This window comes from Mauremys reevesii, linkage group 18, assembly GCF_016161935.1.
Source record: "Mauremys reevesii isolate NIE-2019 linkage group 18, ASM1616193v1, whole genome shotgun sequence".
In the NCBI taxonomy this organism is placed as follows: domain Eukaryota; kingdom Metazoa; phylum Chordata; order Testudines; family Geoemydidae; genus Mauremys; species Mauremys reevesii.
Genome location: NC_052640.1, coordinates 22216132 through 22236898, shown reverse-complemented (window position 1 = coordinate 22236898; position 20767 = coordinate 22216132). Strand labels below are relative to the sequence as shown.

At 45.9% G+C, this 20767-nt stretch overlaps 2 protein-coding genes, 1 non-coding gene and 1 pseudogene across 3 annotated transcripts in view; 1 reads left to right on the top strand and 3 right to left on the bottom strand.

The window, feature by feature from the left end:
• The window catches only part of GCN1 (GCN1 activator of EIF2AK4), a 60829-nt gene extending 54065 nt beyond the window's left edge, over positions 1 to 6764 (bottom strand). Inside the window, exons 1-3 of the mRNA XM_039504871.1 lie at positions 6624 to 6764; positions 3057 to 3159; positions 626 to 689 (exon numbers count right to left, since the gene is read on the bottom strand). Of these exons, the coding sequence (XP_039360805.1) occupies positions 626 to 689; positions 3057 to 3159; positions 6624 to 6641 (185 nt within the window). The 5' untranslated portion in view covers positions 6642 to 6764. The remainder of the gene's footprint in view (positions 1 to 625; positions 690 to 3056; positions 3160 to 6623) is intronic.
• Positions 6765 to 8421: 1657 nt separating this feature from the next.
• On the bottom strand, positions 8422 to 14919 carry RPLP0 (ribosomal protein lateral stalk subunit P0). Its single transcript, XM_039504872.1, has 8 exons — positions 14776 to 14919; positions 14098 to 14203; positions 12057 to 12232; positions 11875 to 11962; positions 11409 to 11555; positions 10377 to 10562; positions 9497 to 9637; positions 8422 to 8652 (listed from the first exon to the last, which is right to left on the bottom strand). The coding sequence occupies exons 2-8, from the start codon at positions 14149 to 14151 to the stop codon at positions 8491 to 8493; spliced, it is 954 nt and encodes a 317-aa protein (XP_039360806.1). The 5' UTR covers positions 14152 to 14203; positions 14776 to 14919; the 3' UTR covers positions 8422 to 8490.
• Positions 14920 to 15932: 1013 nt separating this feature from the next.
• LOC120386516 lies at positions 15933 to 16110 on the top strand (annotated as a pseudogene).
• A 4203-nt stretch (positions 16111 to 20313) lies between these two features.
• On the bottom strand, positions 20314 to 20503 carry LOC120386512. The gene has a single exon (XR_005589755.1). It is a non-coding gene; the product is annotated as a U2 spliceosomal RNA (small nuclear RNA).
• Positions 20504 to 20767: the final 264 nt, after the last annotated feature.

The following is a 20767-nucleotide window of genomic DNA, read 5'->3' as shown; positions in this document are numbered from 1 at the left end:
TTACTGTTACAAATCTTGTCAGTGTTTCAGATATTAAATTCTAGATTCCACAAAGAGGGTTCTGCCTCCTCTTATCATCAGTCTGGCCAACAGCCATTATATCTTTACCTTTCCAACAGGTGAAGAAGGATCTACATCATCTACACTCATGGCAGAATGACCCATTCCCTACCTCAACAGACAGTCTGATCTGACCAGAGGAAAACCACAATAATTCTCATCCCATGACATAAGAGTAACAATTAATTCTGGCAGGCCCAAAGAGGGGTTTCAGCCACTTCTTTACTACAGACCACAGTTTAAATCTAACCCAAAATTGCTCAGTTACAGCCTGATCCTGCAACTCCCAGATCTCTGCAAGGGCAAAGGGATGCACTCATGCACAGTGATTTGCAGGATCAAGATCTTAATTTGTTTTTAATTTGAAAAGATGATTTTTTGTTATTTGGGGTTGTAAAACTTGTTTTTCTACAGATTCTAAATGTTGGGCCTACATCACTGGACAGCACTCTTATGACAAATCTCGCTATATACTACACTCCACATCAACACTATTTCCATATGGAAGATACTACGGTCAAGTTCAACTACCACATATGCAGCCTTCCCAGCCCCACGTACTCACCTGTAACGATGCAGGGTGAGGCAGAATAGTTTGCAAAGGCCTTTAACCGCACTCTCTGGCAGATCTGCAATAAATTGGATTCCAAAGTGTTTATTTGGGAATCATCAATCAGGCACCAATCATGCAAACATGCACATGCTTCCTTTTACTACTGTGAGTAGCCTCACTGATTCCAGTGAAACTATTCATGGCAGTTAAGTTAAGCATGTGTAGAAGTGTTTGCATGATCAGGGCCCAAGGCTGATTGACTGTCATGACAAAATAAATGGGAATCAGAATTTCAATTTTTAGAAGTTGGAAAAAAAAATCAGAGCACACAATACTTTAGTATTAAATTGTATGTCATAGGAGATTATGAGAAAAGTCAAAGAAATATCTTATAAAAAAACACAAAAGCCCCTCATTTTCAATCATTAAATGCATTTTACATTATTTAAGAGCATTTGAAAATCCCATACGCTGCTACTCTGGACAGATATAAAGCTACATTTGCAGTAATGATTCATGGAGGAGTCTTATTTAGTAAAAGACTGGCCGGGGTGATAAAGAGCATGATTTTATACAAAAAACCCTAAAAGCCATGGCTGTGACATACAACCTTGGGACCTGATCTAAAGTCCATAGACACAAAGGAAATCTTTTCATCAACTTCAACGAGCTTTGGATCAGATCCTTAATCATTTGTAGACAGCTAGTTAAAAATTCTAGGATTGCTTTGTAATCAAGAAGCATAATATAAGATCCAGCCTCCTACATGAAATATGGTAACACTAGTTTGAGTGAAACCAACTGGACATCAGCATCAAACAGGGCTTCCTCCGCATCTCAGTGTCCACAAATATTTTGAGTATCTGCTGAAGGATTTAACCTTTATATTTTCATTCCTCCTCCTCTTTTCTGATGTCTACGCTGAACAAGATACAAAAATCGTTGCTGCATGTTTCCTCATCACCCTCTTAGTTACCTTTTTCCAAATGTAGAGAATAAATTTTCACTATGGTCAGACTCAGTGGGGGAAGTTATGCCACAGGACAGACCCAGATGAGTAATCAGCCGTAGGTTGCTTGCTCTTAGATCAGGAGCATTTTGGAAGTTATTTATTCACCTTTCAGAAGAGGCATGCTATCATGCCCAGTAATACTATCATCACATTTACAGAACACCTTTCACCTTGAAGGATCCCAATGAACTTCATATAAAAAGGAAACCTTTCAGTCAACACTGAAAAACAGCCACCTCTGGGGTGGTTCACAGAAGCTGTTTAAAAGTACACACCACCACACAACATGTTAAAACAAAGTGGAAAAACTAAATTTAAATCACTCCTGAAATTTCATCTAAGCAAAATTTATTTGATGTCACAAAAATTTACCAGGACACCTCTACAATGGGAATATGTAATAATCAGGAATCCTACTTTACATCTTCACTTCTCATCTGAGATACCTGTTTTAGGCTTTGCTGGAGCCCTGGGCATAATTAACAGTGTGAACCAAAAGCTATGAACCAGAGTAGCCTGGCCTTGGCAAAATAGCAGCACACCAAGTAAACACATTCCTGACCTGAGAGGATGGTACAGTGTTCTCAAGTAACGGCGTAAAGACATTTCTAGGAGATGGTACAGGAACACACAGACCTCTCGTAAGAGAAGGATGGGATGACAAGATAATGGATGGGGATGTTTTGTTTGAACTAGCAGGCACAAGGTACAGGACAGTAAAGAAAAATATATGAGTGCAATACGTAACTTGTTTGTATCCATGTATAAAAGAGGAAGGCATAGGAGGGGCAACTTTGTACTTGCCGAGGGGACTGCATCCTGGTGTGCTGACTGAGCGGCTGCCTTGTTGCAAGCATACATGTGTTAATGTACCTGTGGCTCCTATGTTAGTACTGTGCTTTGTCAGCAATAAAGCTGGCCGAGCGCCTTTGCCACTGAACTGAGCCTGTGGTCTTTCCTTATGAATAACATTGAGGTCTGCTGGTGTTTAGAGCTGTTTAGGAGGAGGAGAGGGGCAGAACAGAAAAATGGGGCAAAATCTCCAGGACCAGCAAGCCATGCTAAAGGAGGCATGAACCTCAGTACTTGTGTATACAGACAGACAGACACAGACATTCAATTGTTAGAACTGCTCATAAGGGAAAGCACATACTCCAATGCCTACAGCCCTACGGTCTCAAAAAAGGGTCACACATTTCACAGGTCTTTTAAAATGAAGTGCACTTCAGGGATTCCCAAACTGTGGTAAATGGACCACTGAGGGTACATGAGCTTGATGTTTCATCCATTCACTCCATGATTTTTTCAGAAGGTGGTATATGAAGCAACGAAGTTTGAGAGCCCCTGCTTTAGCATATACCTAAACCCATTCCACACACACTGTGAAAGAAAATAGCATACAAATGCTTTAAATAGATGAAATACAAGTACCTTGCCCAGTGACACATCTTCCCAGTTCATTAAGTATCTCTCTTCGCTCCTTCACACTGGCTGTGGTCACTTTTACAGCAAACCTCTTCAGTGTATCAGAAACCTAAAACAGCAATTCATATAAAAAAAGTTATCACTCTCTTGTCACCATCAACATATGGATGGCAAAACCCAGAACAAACAGAAGCACCGGAAAGGGAGAATGTGCCCTTTTGCAGACCGCCAACTCCTCTTACTAACTGACCGGTGTGGTTAGACACAATCATCCAAATCACCATGGTACTTGGCAAGCCAACTCCTCCTGCCTGTATCCATGAAAAGAATGATCAGTGTCTCATACAAGGTGAAGCTCCTCTATTTGTTTGATAATTCAAAATCTCTTTCATATATACAGTAGGATGATTTCTCTGATTTTCAACCTGCTTATGTGGTACTGCATCCTCACTAATATACAGTACCATTAGACTCCAATTACCCTTTTATAAAGTGGACAGACTATATTTACAATGCAATGTGTCTCATGTGAATCACTCAAGGAACCAGTAAAATCAATTGCCTAGTAGATATGACCTTTAAAGGCTGAAAAATTTGCACCAGAATAGAATGCAGATCTTTTGCTTTCCAGTGGTGGACTTTAGCCCCTAGACTGCACTCACTCACTTAAGGGGAGCTTCCACCATGAGACAGTCTACGCTGCAGGCTTAATTTCATATATCGAGTGTTTCACTTATGATTTAATACTGTCAAGTGTTATAAAATTATGTAAGAGGAATAACAAGTGAAAGGTTTCTCATTATACCTTAACAGACACCTGTCACATGTTCTTGGAGTTTGTGTGGGTTAGTCTCCTTTTAAACTGAAATGTCTATCACATTTAAAAAGTCACATCTTATTTATAAAAAACTCTTTCCTATGTTACCACACAAGTGGAGATTAGATTGTTAATTTTTTGTTTCAGTAATTTACTTTTCACCATTTATGCTGTCTGTTTACTTTTTACACCTAACCCAGCTTCAGAAGTGGAACTAGACCACTTAATTTCACTTTGGTGTATAATCGGTTTAATTTTTCAGTTTTTATGCACTAATACCATGTTGTGATATCTGGACTGAAAACATTGCAGGAGAATGTTTAAATCACAATACCAGTAATAATCTGTTTCCTTAATTTTAATATGTATTAAAACATTATTAAAGTTTTGTAAAACATGTATGAAAAAATAATTTGTTCTAGGCTGACAGCAGGGCTTGGCACATCTGGTGGCAAGTAGCAACTGATGAAGTGTCGATTTCCTGCATCTGCAGACAGCCTGAAACAGTAGATGTATGAGAACCACCTAAATATAAAATCCCAACCCCAACACGCAGACTGAGCAGTCCTCAGATGCTTCATGTACAGTACTCCAGCTTCGAAGCTGGAATAGCCTCCATACTGCCTGTATCTCCACAGCATAGGTGGAGATGCCTTGATCCACCATCCAAAGCCCCTCCTATATTGGGGCACACAGGGAGTACAACTGAACTGTGCCCTGCACTCAAAGGAACACATGCATCCCCTCCATGAACTCCCCAAATCCTGATCCATCTCCTCCGAAGCAGAGCTCCACTGGGTTTGTAATAAAAGGTCCCTTCATATGCATGGAAATGGCAGGATTTGCTCTTGAGAAGTATGAACTGCCTCCATTCATCTCAATGAAGCTTTTGTTTGTGTGCAAGAGACCCCTCAAAATCGCTGACTGGAATTTCCAGGTAATTCCTACCTCTCCTTTCCTCCAACTCAGCCATCCTAATCCCTGTTCCTCTCTCCAAGGACGGGCAAAAAGTAGGGTAAATCTGGCTAGCAACCTGCAGAATTTGTTGAGAGATGGTAGTCATCAATATTAACTGTTCGTCAGCCTACCAGTTAAGGTACGAACATGTGAGAAATTATTTTAAAGAAAACTTTCCATTGTTAAAGACAAACCCAAGATGTTCAGTAGGTACTGATGCTGATGGACCCTATATAAGTGTGACAGCCATTTACAAGGAATACACCTCAGTTTTCAGACACTTGGGATAATTTTAAATCTGCATTATATTCCAGTGGTTCCCAATTGATCCACTAACTTATGGAATGGGCAGTTTTTACCATTCATGCAACTTCAGTGATGAGGAGTCATTGTGCAAAGGTCTCATGCACCATTGCTTGTTCTTTTTATTAAGATTTATATAGACATACACGTGTTAGTAAATTATACAAAAGTTCCATGAAAAAGTGAAGTCTAAACATATACATATCAAGCTAGATAAGACCTGACTTTGGAGGGACTCTCTGAAGCAATCTCCACAAAATAGTGGAAAGTGCATCACCACAAGCATATAGAGAAAAGAGGAAAATATTGTAACAAATCAGCTAAGAACTGTACGGTTGTCACTCTTTTGCACATCACAGCTATTTATAAATTCACTGCAATATGAGGGACGGAACTCACTTTCCTGGTCCTAAAGCCTAAGCCCATACCATTTGATAAATCTCCATTAGCTGTTGAACATAAAAGGATCTAATTCTAACACATAGGGGGGCAGTTCTAATTCCACTTAAAAAATAACTGAGCACTCAAGTTTTATTGCAATATCCTATGTGATTAAATTGGAATACATTTTTATTATGTACATAATTGTTTTCAATGTATTAGGGACAGCCTTTTTTTTGCCATTAAATGGACATTTACTGATTTTTTTTAAACCTACCCATATTCCAAGTAGCACTCTCAAGACCAGAGAAACTGGAAAGCCAGAGAAAATATTTATCAATATTTTTCACTTTATACTTTTGATAGGTCTTTCCATAAAGTCAGTTTCACTGGTTCCCTTAGGGAAGCGGTCAATTTCCTCTACTGTTTGTGTGAAGGTTTTAGAGGGCAGCAAAAAGATGTGTTTAAAAGATACAACAACGTGACTGCAGAACCACAAAAACTGACGAAGAGTCTCCGTGGCTCGGATGGTGCCCAGAGCCGATTGTTTCCGCTTGGTAGGGACCTTTTGAACGCTGATGTTAAACCCTGGGCCAGCGCCGAGCCCCGCCTGAGTCTGGCCCCGCAGGAGGGAAAGGCTCATCCCGCCAGCTCCCGTCCCCCACGGACGCAGAGGACGCGACAGTCACGCTCTACAGACGCCTCCCGTCCCGTCCCCCGCGCAGGGCGAGGCGCCGCGGCGGCTCCGATCCCCAGCGCGGCCAGGCCGGGCTCGCGCCACGGCACGAGGCTGCCTAGGGCAGGCGAGAGCCTGGCGCGGCCTCGCTCGGCCTGTCACGGGCCGGAGAAGGGGACAGGGCCGCGCTGGCTGCTCGGGAGGAGCCCGCGGGGCAGGTTGGGTGTCGGCGCCCGGCGAGGGACGGGGCTGACGCGACCGCCACGTCCCTTCTCCCCGGGACAGGGACAGGGGCCGGATCCCGGGCGCCGCCGCCGTGACGCGGCCGCCTGAGAGGGGCCAAGCGAAGGAACCGGGCCTCGGAGCCCGCCCGCGGGAGCGGCTTTCGCTGAGCCGCCTCCACCCCACTGCCCTGCCGGGCCCAGCCCCCCGCACTGACCTGCGTGTCGGCCGCCATCGCGCCGGTCTGACCCCGGAAGCACTACGAGGTTCAGTTCCGGGTCACGCGCAGCCCCGGCCAGGGGGTGGGGCTCGTGACTATAGAGATGCCTGGAGGTCGGGGCCTGAGCCCGAGTGCGCGGGGCTGGGTCCGGCGGCGGCTGCGGCGAGGCCTCAGGAGCTGGTCATTTCCCTGAGACAGCCCCCCCCCCCCAGCTGCAGCGCCGGGCACACAGCATCCGGCCTGGGAGGGGTTTGACCAGGGCAGCCGGGGCCCTGCGAACGATGTTTTTCCTCCACTATCCACGGGGACGCTGCTGGTCACTTGGCTCGGAAAGCGGGCGCCGCTCTTCACGGGCTGACAAAGGCAGATAGTGACTTGGTAGCAATACGAGCCCTCTTCAATTGCTGGGGTAGAGTTGCACCTAGTGATAGACCCGGGTCCGTAGTGCTGCCAGTGCTAACATAAAAGGCAGTCCCCTGCTGCAAGAGTTTAATCCCATTTTCGCAGCGCCTGGGTGGTCAGCTCGTTTTGCAGAAGGGTGCAGTGTCTTGCATAGAATCACCCAGGGAGGCAGATTTTTGGATTAGAAAGCAGGTGATTTTAACAGCACAGGGAGCACGCTGGAAATAGCTTGTCCTAAAATGACATAACACTTGGAAAATGGAGTTTCCCAAATAGCAAGTGTAGGTTAGGCCAGTAAGAAACAATTATTTTAACCTAGTATCAAAACTCAGGTGCATAAAAGTTATGCTCCTAAATCCACATTCAGACCCATATGTGGATCATTTTTCAGAAGTGATGATCACCCATAATTCTCATTGAATTAAAAGGAGTGGTGTTCTACGACCCTGAAAATCAGGTCTGTTTGTTTTGGCTTAACATTTTGGCCTGGGTCTTACATGAAAACTCAGCTGGTCCACAGCACTAAAAATCACAACAGCTCATTTTTCATAAAACACGGGACACACCTGGCCTAACTTGGCAGCAAATCAAAAACACTGTTGAATTGCTAAATCTTACAACATAATCTGAAGCTCACCAAGAGCAATCAAGTTCCAGAAGATGAGGTGACACCTGCAATAAAGACAGTTCCAAAGTGGCAACAACAGGCAGCCTAGTAAGCCTAAGACCTGGTCTCTAAACTGATCCACTCATCACTTGCTTATCTAACTTAACAACCATGCACTTAGTTTTCATTGTGTATTCAGTAATGTAGACTGCTCCTCAGGGCAGGGACCCTGCTTATTTGCCTGTAGTTATCAGTGATTCATTGAGCACATTTGCTGTGCCTCATGGCTCCAGCAGAGACTCAGTCTAGCCCCTTAAACTCAGACCCAGGGGGTTTTGTGAGATTGAGAGCCTGAGCTGCCACCTGAGACACAGCATCCACACTGCTATTTTCAGTACACTAGCTCAAGTCCTGCTAGCCTATGGGCTTGTATACACAACTGAATATAGCATCCATAGGTGGAGTGATTCTGGAATATCTCTTGCACTTTAAATTCACACCCTACTTTAATTCACTTTAACATTCCAGTGTAGCCAAGGCAGAAGTGCATTAAGTGACATGACTAGTATTTGACATGTGTGGAGCCTCTTGCTCTCAGCTGCAGGGGAAAGTTATTCCAAGGTTTCTCAAAATTATTTTATGGCTGTTTTAGTAAGTGTTTATGACTGAAGGCAAGATCAAAAAATTACATCTTTAGGATCAAAATCCATATATTAAGTTTCACACCAGTGGAAAGTTCATGCATGATGATTCCTCCTCTCCCACCCCCAAGATAAACACAGAACAGAGGGTGTAAAATAGCACTTTATTTCTCTAATTAAACCAGTTGAAGAAGTGGTTAGTGTGTGGCAGGGGTTAGTCAAAAAGACCGAATCCCATGTCCTCGTCAGACTCCTCTGATTCCTCCTTTACTTCCTCTTTGGCTGGAGCAGCAGCGGCGGTGGCGGCAGCAGGAGCTGCAGCTGCCACAGGGGCAGCAGCCACAAAGGCTGAGGGGTCAGCTAGGAAGGCCTTTACCTGTAAGAGGAGAAAAGCATATAGTAATTTCAGGGAACAAACAGGTCACAATTTACATCTATCCTATTACCAGACTGAAAACAGATGGCATATTAGTAGGTCTCCACAGGAATTAAGAGCAGGGAGCACAACCTTTGCAACCCCAAAGGCCATGCGAGCAACTTGCCAAGAACCCAAGGGATGAATTATACAAACAAACTGAAGACAACCAACAGAGGAGGGCAACGTTGCCTTATCATATGAGAAGAGGACTGGGATGCTCTCAGAAGGCACACTCTCCACCCTCCTTGCCAGTAAGCTGCTCCTAGGATTGAGGGGTGAAGAGGCAGAACTGCACCTCCACAAAGCAAGGAATTCCCCCGGCTGCAATGCAGTTATATGCACTTCACACTGTTCAAGGCCTCTTTTCAGTGCAGATCTCTAACATACAACCTTCTAGATCTTTAAGGGCTCATGCTCAAAGACTAGTTTGTGAACCTTAAGTCAGCGCACAATCTATTCCAGTCTGTCTAGCTCAGGGGTCGGCAACCTTTCAGAAGTCGTGTGCCGAGTCTTCATTTATTCACTCGAATTTAAGGTTTCGCGTGCCAGTAATACATTTTAACGTTTTTAGAAGGTCTCTTTCTGTAAGTCTATAATACATAACTAAACTATTGTTGTATGTAAAGTAAATAAGACTTTTAAAATGTTTAAGAAGCTTCATTTAAAATTAAATTAAAATGCAGAGCCCCCCGGACTGGTGGTCAGGATCCGAGCAGTGTGAGTGCCACTGAAAATTAGCTTGCGTGCCGCCTTCGGCACCCGTGCCATAGGTTGCCTACCCCTGGTCTAGCTCATACCCTACCTTTTCAGCAAGTGGGAAGGTGTACTCAGTCTCCACAGCCACAGCTAGGACTCGCTTGTACCCATTGATGATGGAGTGAGGCACAGACGCGATGGTTGGGTAGCCAATTTGCAGACAAACACTAGCTACATTACGAACGCCCTGGGAAAGAGGGAAAGAAAAACTCATGTTCCAAACATTCAGCTCTGAGAATTACATTGCAAGTAAACACAACCATCCATAACAATATGTGCAAACGTAATAACGGGTATTATGGGTGAGAGAATTGCCTGGTTCTGGCAAAGGAGACAAACAAGAGGCAGCCTTAACCACATACCTTTAACACTTGTTACAAGGTGTTTCCAGATTTTGTATTCTCTGTATTTCATACATAACTGATAGCCAACATAATGGAACATCGCTCCCAGTAGAAAATACATCCATGTTGCAAATCAAAATTCCCAGCATTCAGGGATGCATGATACAACCCACCAAGAAGACTACTGTCTGGCAAAGCCATGATTCGCACTACCCCTATTTTCCAAAGGTGAAAGGAAACATTAAAACACCTTGGGAAAACTGGGGTGCTGGCTAGCAGGCTGACACACACTTGCATCTGGATCTCCCAACTCTGGAGTGCGATGAAATAGCACAGACTAGTTTTAAAGGGACCATGCAAGGCCAATAACCTTGTTATTGAGGACTGTAGAGCTGTAAAAATCACTTTTAGAATTCAGTGCTAGTCTCATTCACAGTTCAAAAGGGGGAAAGAAAAAAAAAAACACACCACACACACATGGCCCTCCAGAATTTCAGATTAGATACCCAAGCACTTAATCTATCTCCATAACTACATGGAATACAGTAGACATGGCATACAGCACAGGCAAGCAGCTCTTACTTCCAGAAAGCGTCTGTGCAGAGTCTCCTCGGTGATGTCCAGCACTTCAGGATTGTAAATGCTGCCGTTGTCAAACACTTGCTGGATAATCAGCCCAAAGGAGAATGGGGAAATATTCAACATGTTCAGCAAGGTCGCTTCGCTGGCTCCCACTTTATCTCCAGTCTTGATCAGCTGCACATCACTCTGAGAGTCAAAGAGGGAAAAATGAGCAACAAACTGCTACAGGGAAACTCCGGCACAGAGACGCAACAAACATCTGTAGATGAGACTGAAGGAGTTAGACCCACAAATGATTCTGTATCAAAACATGTCCAAAGTTCAGCTGAGCAATCTGTGTGAAGTATGAGGAGCAGCCCACCCAGCAGATGGCGCATTTCAAAGTGAGGTCCATAATTATGAGACGTGCAAATGGAATCAGCTACACTTAACACATCATCTAGACCTAGGCTGTCCCATTAGACACTCAAACCAGAGTTTCTCATACCCAGAGTACTGTGCCCAGCTAGAAGGAACTAAACCCTTCTTCTCCACAGGAGTCAAACTAGACATCTGGCTTTAAAGATTACTTAAGGTAGAGCAGTAACACCACTGCAGTTAAGATTATGTGATTAATATTTATACTTTCCATTCCTCACAGAGCACCAGGAAATATTAAAATAATCTTTTTTTAAAAAAGATGAGTCCCTGAACAGTTTCAAGAAAGGTGGGATTTTGAAAGGCTTATCAGTGAGTATCGATCCATTTTTGACAAAACTGCCCGCACAGATTCATTACTCTGCTATTTTGCTCTTAAGATGCTTTAGAGACATGCCTCCAAAGTCCTCAATAGAAGGTGGGATCGATCTTGTGCCATGGAAAGCAGCACAAGACATGGGGATGTAGGGGTGAACTAGCTACAAATCTACAGTCCTAACTTCAGTGGAATCGCCAAACTGTCCAACCAGGGCCATCCAGTATATAGGAGTAGCTAGAAAGCTGTGAATGACCTTTCACTTGCTAGTAGTACACTGAACTTTGCTCTGCACTCACCAGGATTTCAATGGTACCCCTGGAGATCTTCGTGGTGATGCCCAAAGCCTGGAAGAAGGAGGTCTTCTCGGGACCCAAACCAGTGTTCTGGGCTGGCACAGTGACATCACAAGGGGCAATGGCACCTGCTCGAGCAGCAGCTGGCACCTAACATGACAGTGCAAGAAGAGAAAGCAAAATAATGCTTGGCTTTCAGGCAATACTGTATAGACACTAATTCATCCTCACAGCACTTCTGCGAAATCGGCATCTCCCAATTATTCACATGGGGAAACTCAGGTCACAGCAAGTCAGTGGCAGCGCTCGGAGTACAACACAGTAAATGCCTGGTTCCCAGTTCTTGCTCCCTTCTAAAAAAAAATCATACATCCAGAGAATGTTCAGGGTTACACTGTCTCCTTCCTTCAGATCAGGCCCCAAGACCTCCCTGAGTAGACACACTAACAATAATGTCCTCCTCCCTTACCTTGTTAGCCAACAGCATGTCCCTGATCTCAGTCAGATCCTCCTTGGTGAACACAAAGCCCACATTCCCACGGATATGAGGCAACAGCCTGCAGGAAAGACAGCACCATTCAGTTTCACTCCTCCAGAGAACATACAGTCTTCCCCAGGAAGCAGAGTGTGGAATCACAGTATTTTACTCACTTTTCCAAAGCAGGGTTATTCTCCAGATGACCACGGATAGCCTTGCGCATCATGGTGTTCTTCCCCATCAGCACGACAGCCTTCCCACGCAGGGACATGCGGATCTGCTGCATCTGTTTGGATCCTACATTGTCTGCTCCCACGATGAAGCATTTTGGATAATCATCCAGGAGTTGCTATGGAAAGAACAAACGAGTTTTACAAAGAAACCTAGACCAGTGTATAGAGTAACATTAGGTCCCATTTAGGCACCTTAACTAAATGGCCAGATTCCACAAGTCCTTAGCACCCAGTAACTCTGTTTAGGTGCATAAATGGGAGCTACTGTGTGCTAAGCTGAGAAATCTGACCCAATGTTACCAATCAGAACCTCTCCCAAAGCAACAAAAAAAACCCTGTCACCTGACTAGGGCTCATAAACAGCTGACATTGGTACACATTCCAGTCAGCTACCAGTATGTGCACTAATCAAACTGTCCCACTATCTGCCACTCTGGGGGTACTTCCCCCCTTTCCCCTCAAGTCTCCAAACCAACCCTGACATGGACAATTTTCAGTCTCTTTAGGTTGCCAGGGAGCCACTGCTTAAAACATATGGTTACAAGGCTGCCAACCCAATGACACAGAAAATGCAGAGCGCAATTCTTTCTGAAAAAAAATTACATACCAGCAGCTCTCTGATGACCCTCAGAGAGAAAATAAAGAAGTCCCAAAGCACATTTAAGGGAGACAAACATGCTAAATGAGTTGCATTTCAACCCTCCAAATAAAGCACAGTCAGGACATACCAGGAGCTTAGCTGAGATGTGATATTTATGCCTGTAAAAATGTTAATGCAGTTTCTCCCAAAGGATCCCTCTTAAAGAGTCAACAACTTGGTAATGCTCTCCATTAAGGAGGCTTGGATGTGTGGCTCTTCTGCAGATGCTACTTTTGCTTACTCAGTCACTGTGAACAGGATCTCACTGCTACGCAACACATTGAGGCATTAAAAACACAAATTATATTCAACTAGGAAGCAGCACTAACGTTTACAAGGCTCTTCTGAATGATTTATTTGTGATTGCAGTGGACTCCGTTCTTAGTAACATGATTTAATTCTTTCCAGATCCAAGTGTTCTGGGGATCTTACTCAGGCTTCCCAACTGTTTTTAAAATGTTCAAAAACCTGCCAATGGCTGGTATATTCATTGTAAGAGAGACAACAGCTGTGCAAGTGTCTATGTCAAAGCTCACTTGAAGGAGCTTACTGAGAAACCTTCTGATAAAATTTGGATGTAACATCTAGAAGAGTCTTCAGAGTCTCATAACAGCAGCCACCAGTGGGAAATGTGGCATACCAGGCTCTAGATCAGAGGTACCCAAACTGGAGGGGGGGGGATGGGACACACACCCGTATGGGGGAGCACGGCTGTTGCTTGGGCCAGCTCCCACAGGGGGTGGAGAGGGAGCACCACCCAGCTCCACATCTAGCCTGGCCCTGTCTGCCAGAGCTCCACTCCCGCCCTCAGCTGAGGCCCCCCTGCCCCTGTCCACGTTCCCCCACTCCTAATCCTGCTCTGGCCGGGGGAGAAGCAGACAGGGTAAGAGGGGTGCACGACCATGAAAAGTTTGGGGACCACTGTTCTAGATCCAACTGTAATTGGGCAAAAACTGAGTAGCACAATCAGCAACTTCACAGGAGCCAGAGGGCTGCACCTCATTGGCAGACAATGGAGCAAATTGCTACAACAGCCATTAATCACAGCACGTAGTCCCAGCATAGCTTGCTCCTGCTTGATCAGGTAACCTCTGCAAACTGCAGCTCTGTATTAATGATGAGGCTGGCTCCTGCCTTGCTGTCCAACACAACCCCCCATTAAGTCTGTGGCTCCAAATGTGCCACCACGGATTTCTAGTGCATGAGGATTAACCTAGGGGTGCGTTTGCAGGTGTAGTACAGAGAATGGCCAGTGCAGGCTGAACCATGAGTGACAAGAGTCCATCCCGGCCCCAGCCCCGGGCCAGAGTATCTGAAAGACGGCCCCAGGGAGACACTTACAATGATTTTCAGGAAATAGTTGGACTTCCACGTAGCCCTGTCTTCCCTGGGCATCTCGACGGTGCTTCCAAGGATTGCCACAAAGGGTTTAAAGACCAGCTGTTACCTACAGGAGACAAGGTCGGGAAACCAGGGTTCAGCCAGGTCAGGGCTACCACATCCTCTCCCCTGGCCCCCCACCCCCCGCCTGAAAAGGGGGCGCCGCATCCTGGCCCGGCCTCCCAAACGATAAAGCGGGGCTTAAAGTGGAGACAGGTTCCGGATCGCATCAAATGGACCCAGCGTGGGAGTCCCGCGGGGAACTGAGGACTCTACAGCCCGTGTGTCCCCTGCATCCGATAGGAGCGTCTAGGGGCCCCTGGCTCCCGCCAACCCCGCGCTGAGGGGAGGGGGGCGGGTGTCCCTCACGGGTTCCCGTAGAGGAGACGAAGCGGCCCCTCGGGCATCGGGATCCCGGGGTTGATGCGCACAGCACGGCCCCGTGTCCCTGCCGCGGTGCTGAGCCGGCCCCGCGTGGCCAGGCCCGAGGCCTAGCGACACCAGGAGCCGCGGCGGGGCCCAGCCAGCCGGGAAGCCCCGGGGTAAGGCCGACCCGCCCGGATCCCCGTGATCTCCTCCCCGGCCGGGGCCTGAGTGCGGCCGAGTCCCCCGCGGGCCGCCCCCACTCTGGACACCCACCTCCCACGAGAGCTCCGGGAAAGAAAAGGGAGCGCGCCCGCCTCCTCGCCTCTTCTTATACTCCAAGTCACAGCCAATCAGCGACTGGTAACCTCGGCCCTGCTCAATCTATTGGATAGTTGTAGACGTCAATCCAGGTGACCAGCCGAATCCCTCCCTCCTATTGGACAGAAATCCTGTCATTCACAAGGCTGACGACTGAAGGTGCTGTCATTTAAAGGGGCAGTAGCAGCACATAGAAAGCTGACTCCTGCTAGGGCTCCTCTGCTGGATGAGATTCCCGCCCTCCCACGGCCTATTGGGATACTGGGCTGCAGCCGCGGGGCCTAGGGGCCAGTGTTGTGACATCATCTCTGACATCCCTCTGATACCTGGCAGGGGTGAGGCCAGAAAGGGGAGTTCAGTCCTTCTGCCAAACATAACCCTGCTGTGCCTCAGGGCTGCTCTAACTTATGCTCTGCCACCTGAGCTGCTCAGATCACGACAGCATCGGGGCCACTCTGGCCACACTCCCTATTTCCCTGCAGAGGGACAATGGAGATGGGGCTGACCTAGGAATGATGTCACCAGCTCTCATGAGTTTTTCCCAAGCGAAAGGATTTCGGACAGGTCAGGAGCTTGTCTGGAGCTAACACAAGATGCTCCAACTGCCTTGCGAAGGTCAGCCCTGCCAGAAGCTGGCAGTCTCTCTCCCCACCATGCACCAGTCTCACAAGAGGGGAGGGGGAAGAAACGAGTAAAGAGCCCAGCTGTGCTGGCCTGGGGGCTGGGGAGAGCTAAGGTGCGGCTGAATTGAGGGAGGTGAGGACACTGAACTGAGGAGCAGGCTAGAGGGACAGGATTAATTGCTGCTCAGAGTAGAGGTATCTGTGAGGGTGAGCGCACCTAAAGCAGATGCCAAACTCAAAACCCCAGTTAAATTTGGGAAAGTAGGCAGGCAACTTTTAATTGTCCCAGGCACCTAGTGGGGCTGGGCAGAGGGAGTTCAACAATCAGAGACAGAGTGGAAAAACACAGCATAATCTTTTAAAAAAACACCTCGTAGGGCAGATTATGGATTATAGCATTTTATTACTTTTTAAACCAAACTTGCTATTTTGCATAATTGAAGCATTATACCCTAATGATTAGAAACTTTTTATTATCCTGTGTTTTAGATAATTTTAACATTAGCTTTTATAAAAATTTTAAATCTGTTCTTACCAGTACATGTCCTCTATGTGAGGACTATATATTAAATGCATTTTTGGAATAGGGAGAAGGAATAGTAGCTTGCTCCGGCCACTCCATGCTTCAACCTGGTATTGCAGTATCACCAGGAATGGTACACGTCGTAGTTGAAAAACAGCAAAGAAATCTGTTGTGTTGTCTATGTTAAACAGGGGTTCTCAAACTGGGGATTGCAAAGTCTTTACAAAGGGGGTCATGCACTGTCAGCCTCCACCACAAACCCCACTTTGCCTCCAGCATTTATAATGGTGTTAAATATATTTAAAAAGTGTTTTTAATTTATAAGGGTGGGGCCGACAGGTTCGGATTGGGGGAGGTGGCTCAGGGCTTGGGCAGAGGGTTGGGGGGGGGTGAGAGCTCTGGGGTCAGGCTGGGGATGAGGGGTTTGGGGTGCAGGAGGGGGCTCTGGGGCTACAGCAGGGACAAAGGACTCCCCCAGCTTTCTCCCTGCAGCAGTACCTGGGCAGGGCCTGTCCCCATCACAGCAGCTCTGGGGCTGAGGCTGCAGGATACGCGCCCGGCCCCCGCAGGTCCAGGCTGTGGCCTGAGCGGTACCGTGGCCCAGGTTCCCTGAGTGCCTGTGTGGCCCTAAATAGGCTGCTCCGTGGCCATGCAGCTTCCAGGAAACTTAGCCTGTGGGTGCTGTGTGTGTCTGTGGTGTGCTTACTCCTTGACTGAAGTATATAGTGAGCTGTTTGTTTGAGGGACCCTGTGCTGAGCCTGCTATGCAAGGCTGAGAGCATGTTGATGAGGCTTTCATCCCCAAGCCTTTTAGGACATGCCAACCCCGAAACAGGGGTAGGGGCTAATCATGGAGAACAAGGCTTTAAAAAGCCCCCTCTTAAGCAACCAGAGGAGCTAGCAAACAGACGAGTTTTGTGAGGGAGCTCTCCAGGTGAAGGAGGAGCGACTACGTGACCCCTGAGGTGAGTTTGTTGCCTGTAGCAGAGGTGCTGACTTTTGTTTTTGCGGGTGGGTGCTTTTGAAGAGAGAGAGGGTGGGTGTAGGTGAGTGGAGGGGGCACTTTGCCAGTTTTAGAGGGAGGTAATTGTCAGCATTTATACTGCACACTTCTTTCATATTCCAGTTACTGAATGTGTCTATCATTGTATTTTTGCTGTTTTAAGAATTAAATTGTTTGGAATAAAATCATTGCAATTACTTAAAAGCTGGCTTCACTAGCATCCAAGTTTAAAGACATTATGAATCACTGTAGCTTTCTGGATGAAACTGTCAGCAATCTTCTTTCCATCTAGGTCCCTTGGTATTGTTTTGAGGTATGTTAAGGTCAGCTGCGTTACTCAGTTGCGACTGTCCCATTGATGACAGAAGATAATTTTGAAGTCTTCTGAAGCTGAAGAATGAGTGCAGGATGCTACAGGCATAGCGAGAAGGTTTCTTATACATCTACAGTATGCTGGAAACATAGTGCTTCCAGAGTACTGCAAATGACTCCAAGATCTTTCTTGATGGGTACAGGCGACATGTGACTTTGTGAATGCGAGACCACAGGGAAGCACTGTTGTGCCCGTCCCGTCCGAATTCCCCATCTAGGGAGCCGCTCAGGAAGGTGGTGATGTCTTGGTTGGAATGGGCTCTGCTGATCCACTTCTGTCACGTCACACAGGGCATTCGCCGCAATGTTCCTTACCGTGGTGTCCGGACATGTCAGCAGGCGGAAGGTGCAGGTGATCACCGTGACATTGCACAGATCACCCATGCAGGGGGAAGTAGGCCCCACCGTGCCTGTGGATGATGTAGACCAGTTCATTGCTGGCTCTCTGGGAAAGGAACAGCCAATTCTTCACCAGCTGCCGGATGATCTTGTCTGCCTTGTAGAGAGGCACCTTCACCATGGCGGATTCCCTTAGGAGGAGCAAGATGCCAGGTGCCCCAGAGGGAGTGAACCTAACAGGCAATGATCAAGTGATCTCTCTCCTACCATCCATCTCCATCCTCTGACAAACAGAGACTAGGGACACCATTCCTTACCCATCCTGGCTAATAGCCATTAATGGACTTAACCTCCATGAACTTAATCCAGTTCCCTTTTAAACGCTGTTATACTCCTAGCCTTCACAACCTCTTCAGGTAAGAAGTTCCACCAGTTGACTGTGCACTGCGTGAAGAACTTTCTTGTATTTGTTTTAAACCTGCTGCCTATTAATTTCATTTGGTGACCTCTATTTCTTGTATTATGGGAATAAGTAAATAACTTTTCCTTATCTACTTTCTCCACATCACTCATGATTTTATATACCTCTATCATATCCCCCCTTAGTCTCTTCTTTTCCAAGCTGAAGAGTCTTAGCCTCTTTAATCTTTCCTCATATGGGACCCTCTCCAAACCCCTAATCATTTTAGTTGCCCTTTTCTGAACCTTTTCTAGTGCCAATGTATCTTTTTTGAGATGAGGAGACCACATCTGTATGCTGTATTCGAGATGTGGGCGTACCATCGATTTATATAAGGGCAATAAGATATTCTCAGTCTTATTCTCTATCCCCTTTTTAATGATTCCCAACATCCTGTTTGCTTTTTTGACCTCCTCTGCACACTGCATGGGCACCTTCAGAGAACTATCCACAATGACTCCAAGATCTTTTTCCTGACTCGTTGTAGCTAAATTAGCCCCCCATTATATTGTATGTATAGTTGGGGTTATTCTTTCCAATGTGCATTACTTTACATTTATCCACATTAAATTTCATTTGCCATTTTGTTGCCCAATCACTTAGTTTTGTGAGATCTTTTTGAAGTTCTTCAAAGTCTGCTTTGGTCTTAACTATCTTGAGCAGTTTAGTATCATCTGCAAATTTTGCCACCTCACTGTTTACCCCTTTCTCCAGATCATTTATGAATAAGTTGAATAGGATTGGTCCGAGGACTGACCCTTGGGGAACACCACTAGTTACCCCTCTCCATTCTGAGAATTTACTATTAATTCCTACCCTTTCTTTGTTCCCTGTCTTTTAACCAGTTCTCAATCCATGAAATGACCTTCCCTTTTATCCCATGACAGCTTAATTTACGTAAGAGCCTTTGGTGAGGGACCTTGTCAAAGGCTTTCTGGAAATCTAAGTACACTACGTCCACTGGATCCCCCTTGTCTACGTGTTTGTTGACCCCTTCAAAGAATTCTAATAGATTAGTAAGACACGATTTCCCTTTACAGAAACCATGTTGACTATTGCTCAACAGTTTGTTTTTCTACGTGTCTGACAATTTTATTCTTAACTATTGTTTTAACTAATTTGCCCGGTACCGTCATTAGACTTACCGGTCTGCAATTGCCGGGATCACCTCTAGAGCCCTTTTTAAATATTGGCATTACATTAGCTAACTTCCAGTCATTGGGTACCGAAGCAGATTTAAAGGACAGGTTACAAACCTTAGTTAATAGTTCCGCAACTTCACATTTGAGTTCTTTCAGAACTCTTGGGTGAATGCCATCTGGTCCCGGTGACTTGTTAATGTTGAGTTTATCAATTAATTCCAAAACCTCCTCTAGTGACGCTTCAATCCGTGACAGTTCCTCAGATTTGTCACCTACAAAAGCCAGCTCAGGTTTGGGAATGTCCCTAACATCCTCAGCCGTGAAGACTGAAGCAAAGAATCCATTTAGTTTCTCCGCAATGACTTTATCGTCTTTAAGCGCTCCTTTTGTATCTCGATCATCAAGGGGCCCCACTGGTTGTTTAGCAGGCTTCCTGCTTCTGATGTACTTAAAAAACATTGTTATTACCTTTGGAGTTTTTGGCTAGCCCTTCTTCAAACTCCTGTTTGGCTTTTCTTATTACACTCTTGCACTTAATTTGGCAGTGTTTATGCTCCTTTCTATTTGCCTCACTAGGATTTGACTTCCACTTTTTAAAGGAAGTCTTTATCGCTCACTGCTTCTTTTACATGGTGGTTAAGCCACGGTGGCTCTTTTTTAGTTTTTTTACTGTGGGGTATACATTGAAGTTGGGCCTCTATTCTGGTGTCTTTAAAAGCACCCATGCAGCTTGCAGGGATTTCACTTTAGTCACTGTACCTTTTAACTTTTGTTTAACTAACCCCCTCATTTTTGCATAGTTCCCGCTTTTGAAATTAAATGCCACAGTCATCCGCAGTCAGGACCAGGTTGTCCGCGTAAGCAGGGTGAAGCCATCTGTGCTGTTACAGATCCGCTCACAGCAATGTGGCCTTCAATGGGAGCAATCTGTCAGAGACAAGCGCTGCACCACAATGCCATCACACCACTGATGCCTGAGGGAATCAGGCTTTTTACAGAATCTATTTTTTCACAGCAATAGTCTCCCCAAGGGGAGGTGCACCGTTCCTGGAGGTACTGCAATACCAGGTCGATGCGTGGAGTGGATGGAGCAAGCTCCTATTCCATCTCCCTGTTCCAAAAATCCATTTAATATATAGTCCTCAGATAGAGGACGTATCAGATATTAAACTGATAAGAACAGAAAAATAAACGATACAAAGTGTTTGAAGCGTCAGTTATCGTGTCATTGGGGGTAACATACAGGTTGTAGGGGGATATTAGCGTTTTGGTATTGGACAGCATATACCAGGGATAGAATGACCCTCGCATAGCAAAGTTAAGGTCTGTCGCACTCAATCTTACGCAAAAGACCAAGAAGCACAGAGCTTTACATAATGGTGGGTGAGTTCAAGGTACAGCCAGCAAACAGTGAGGGTACATCACTCATACTACACTTGATCTTAGCCAAAAGGCCGAGAAGCACACTTGTGATCTTAGCCAAAA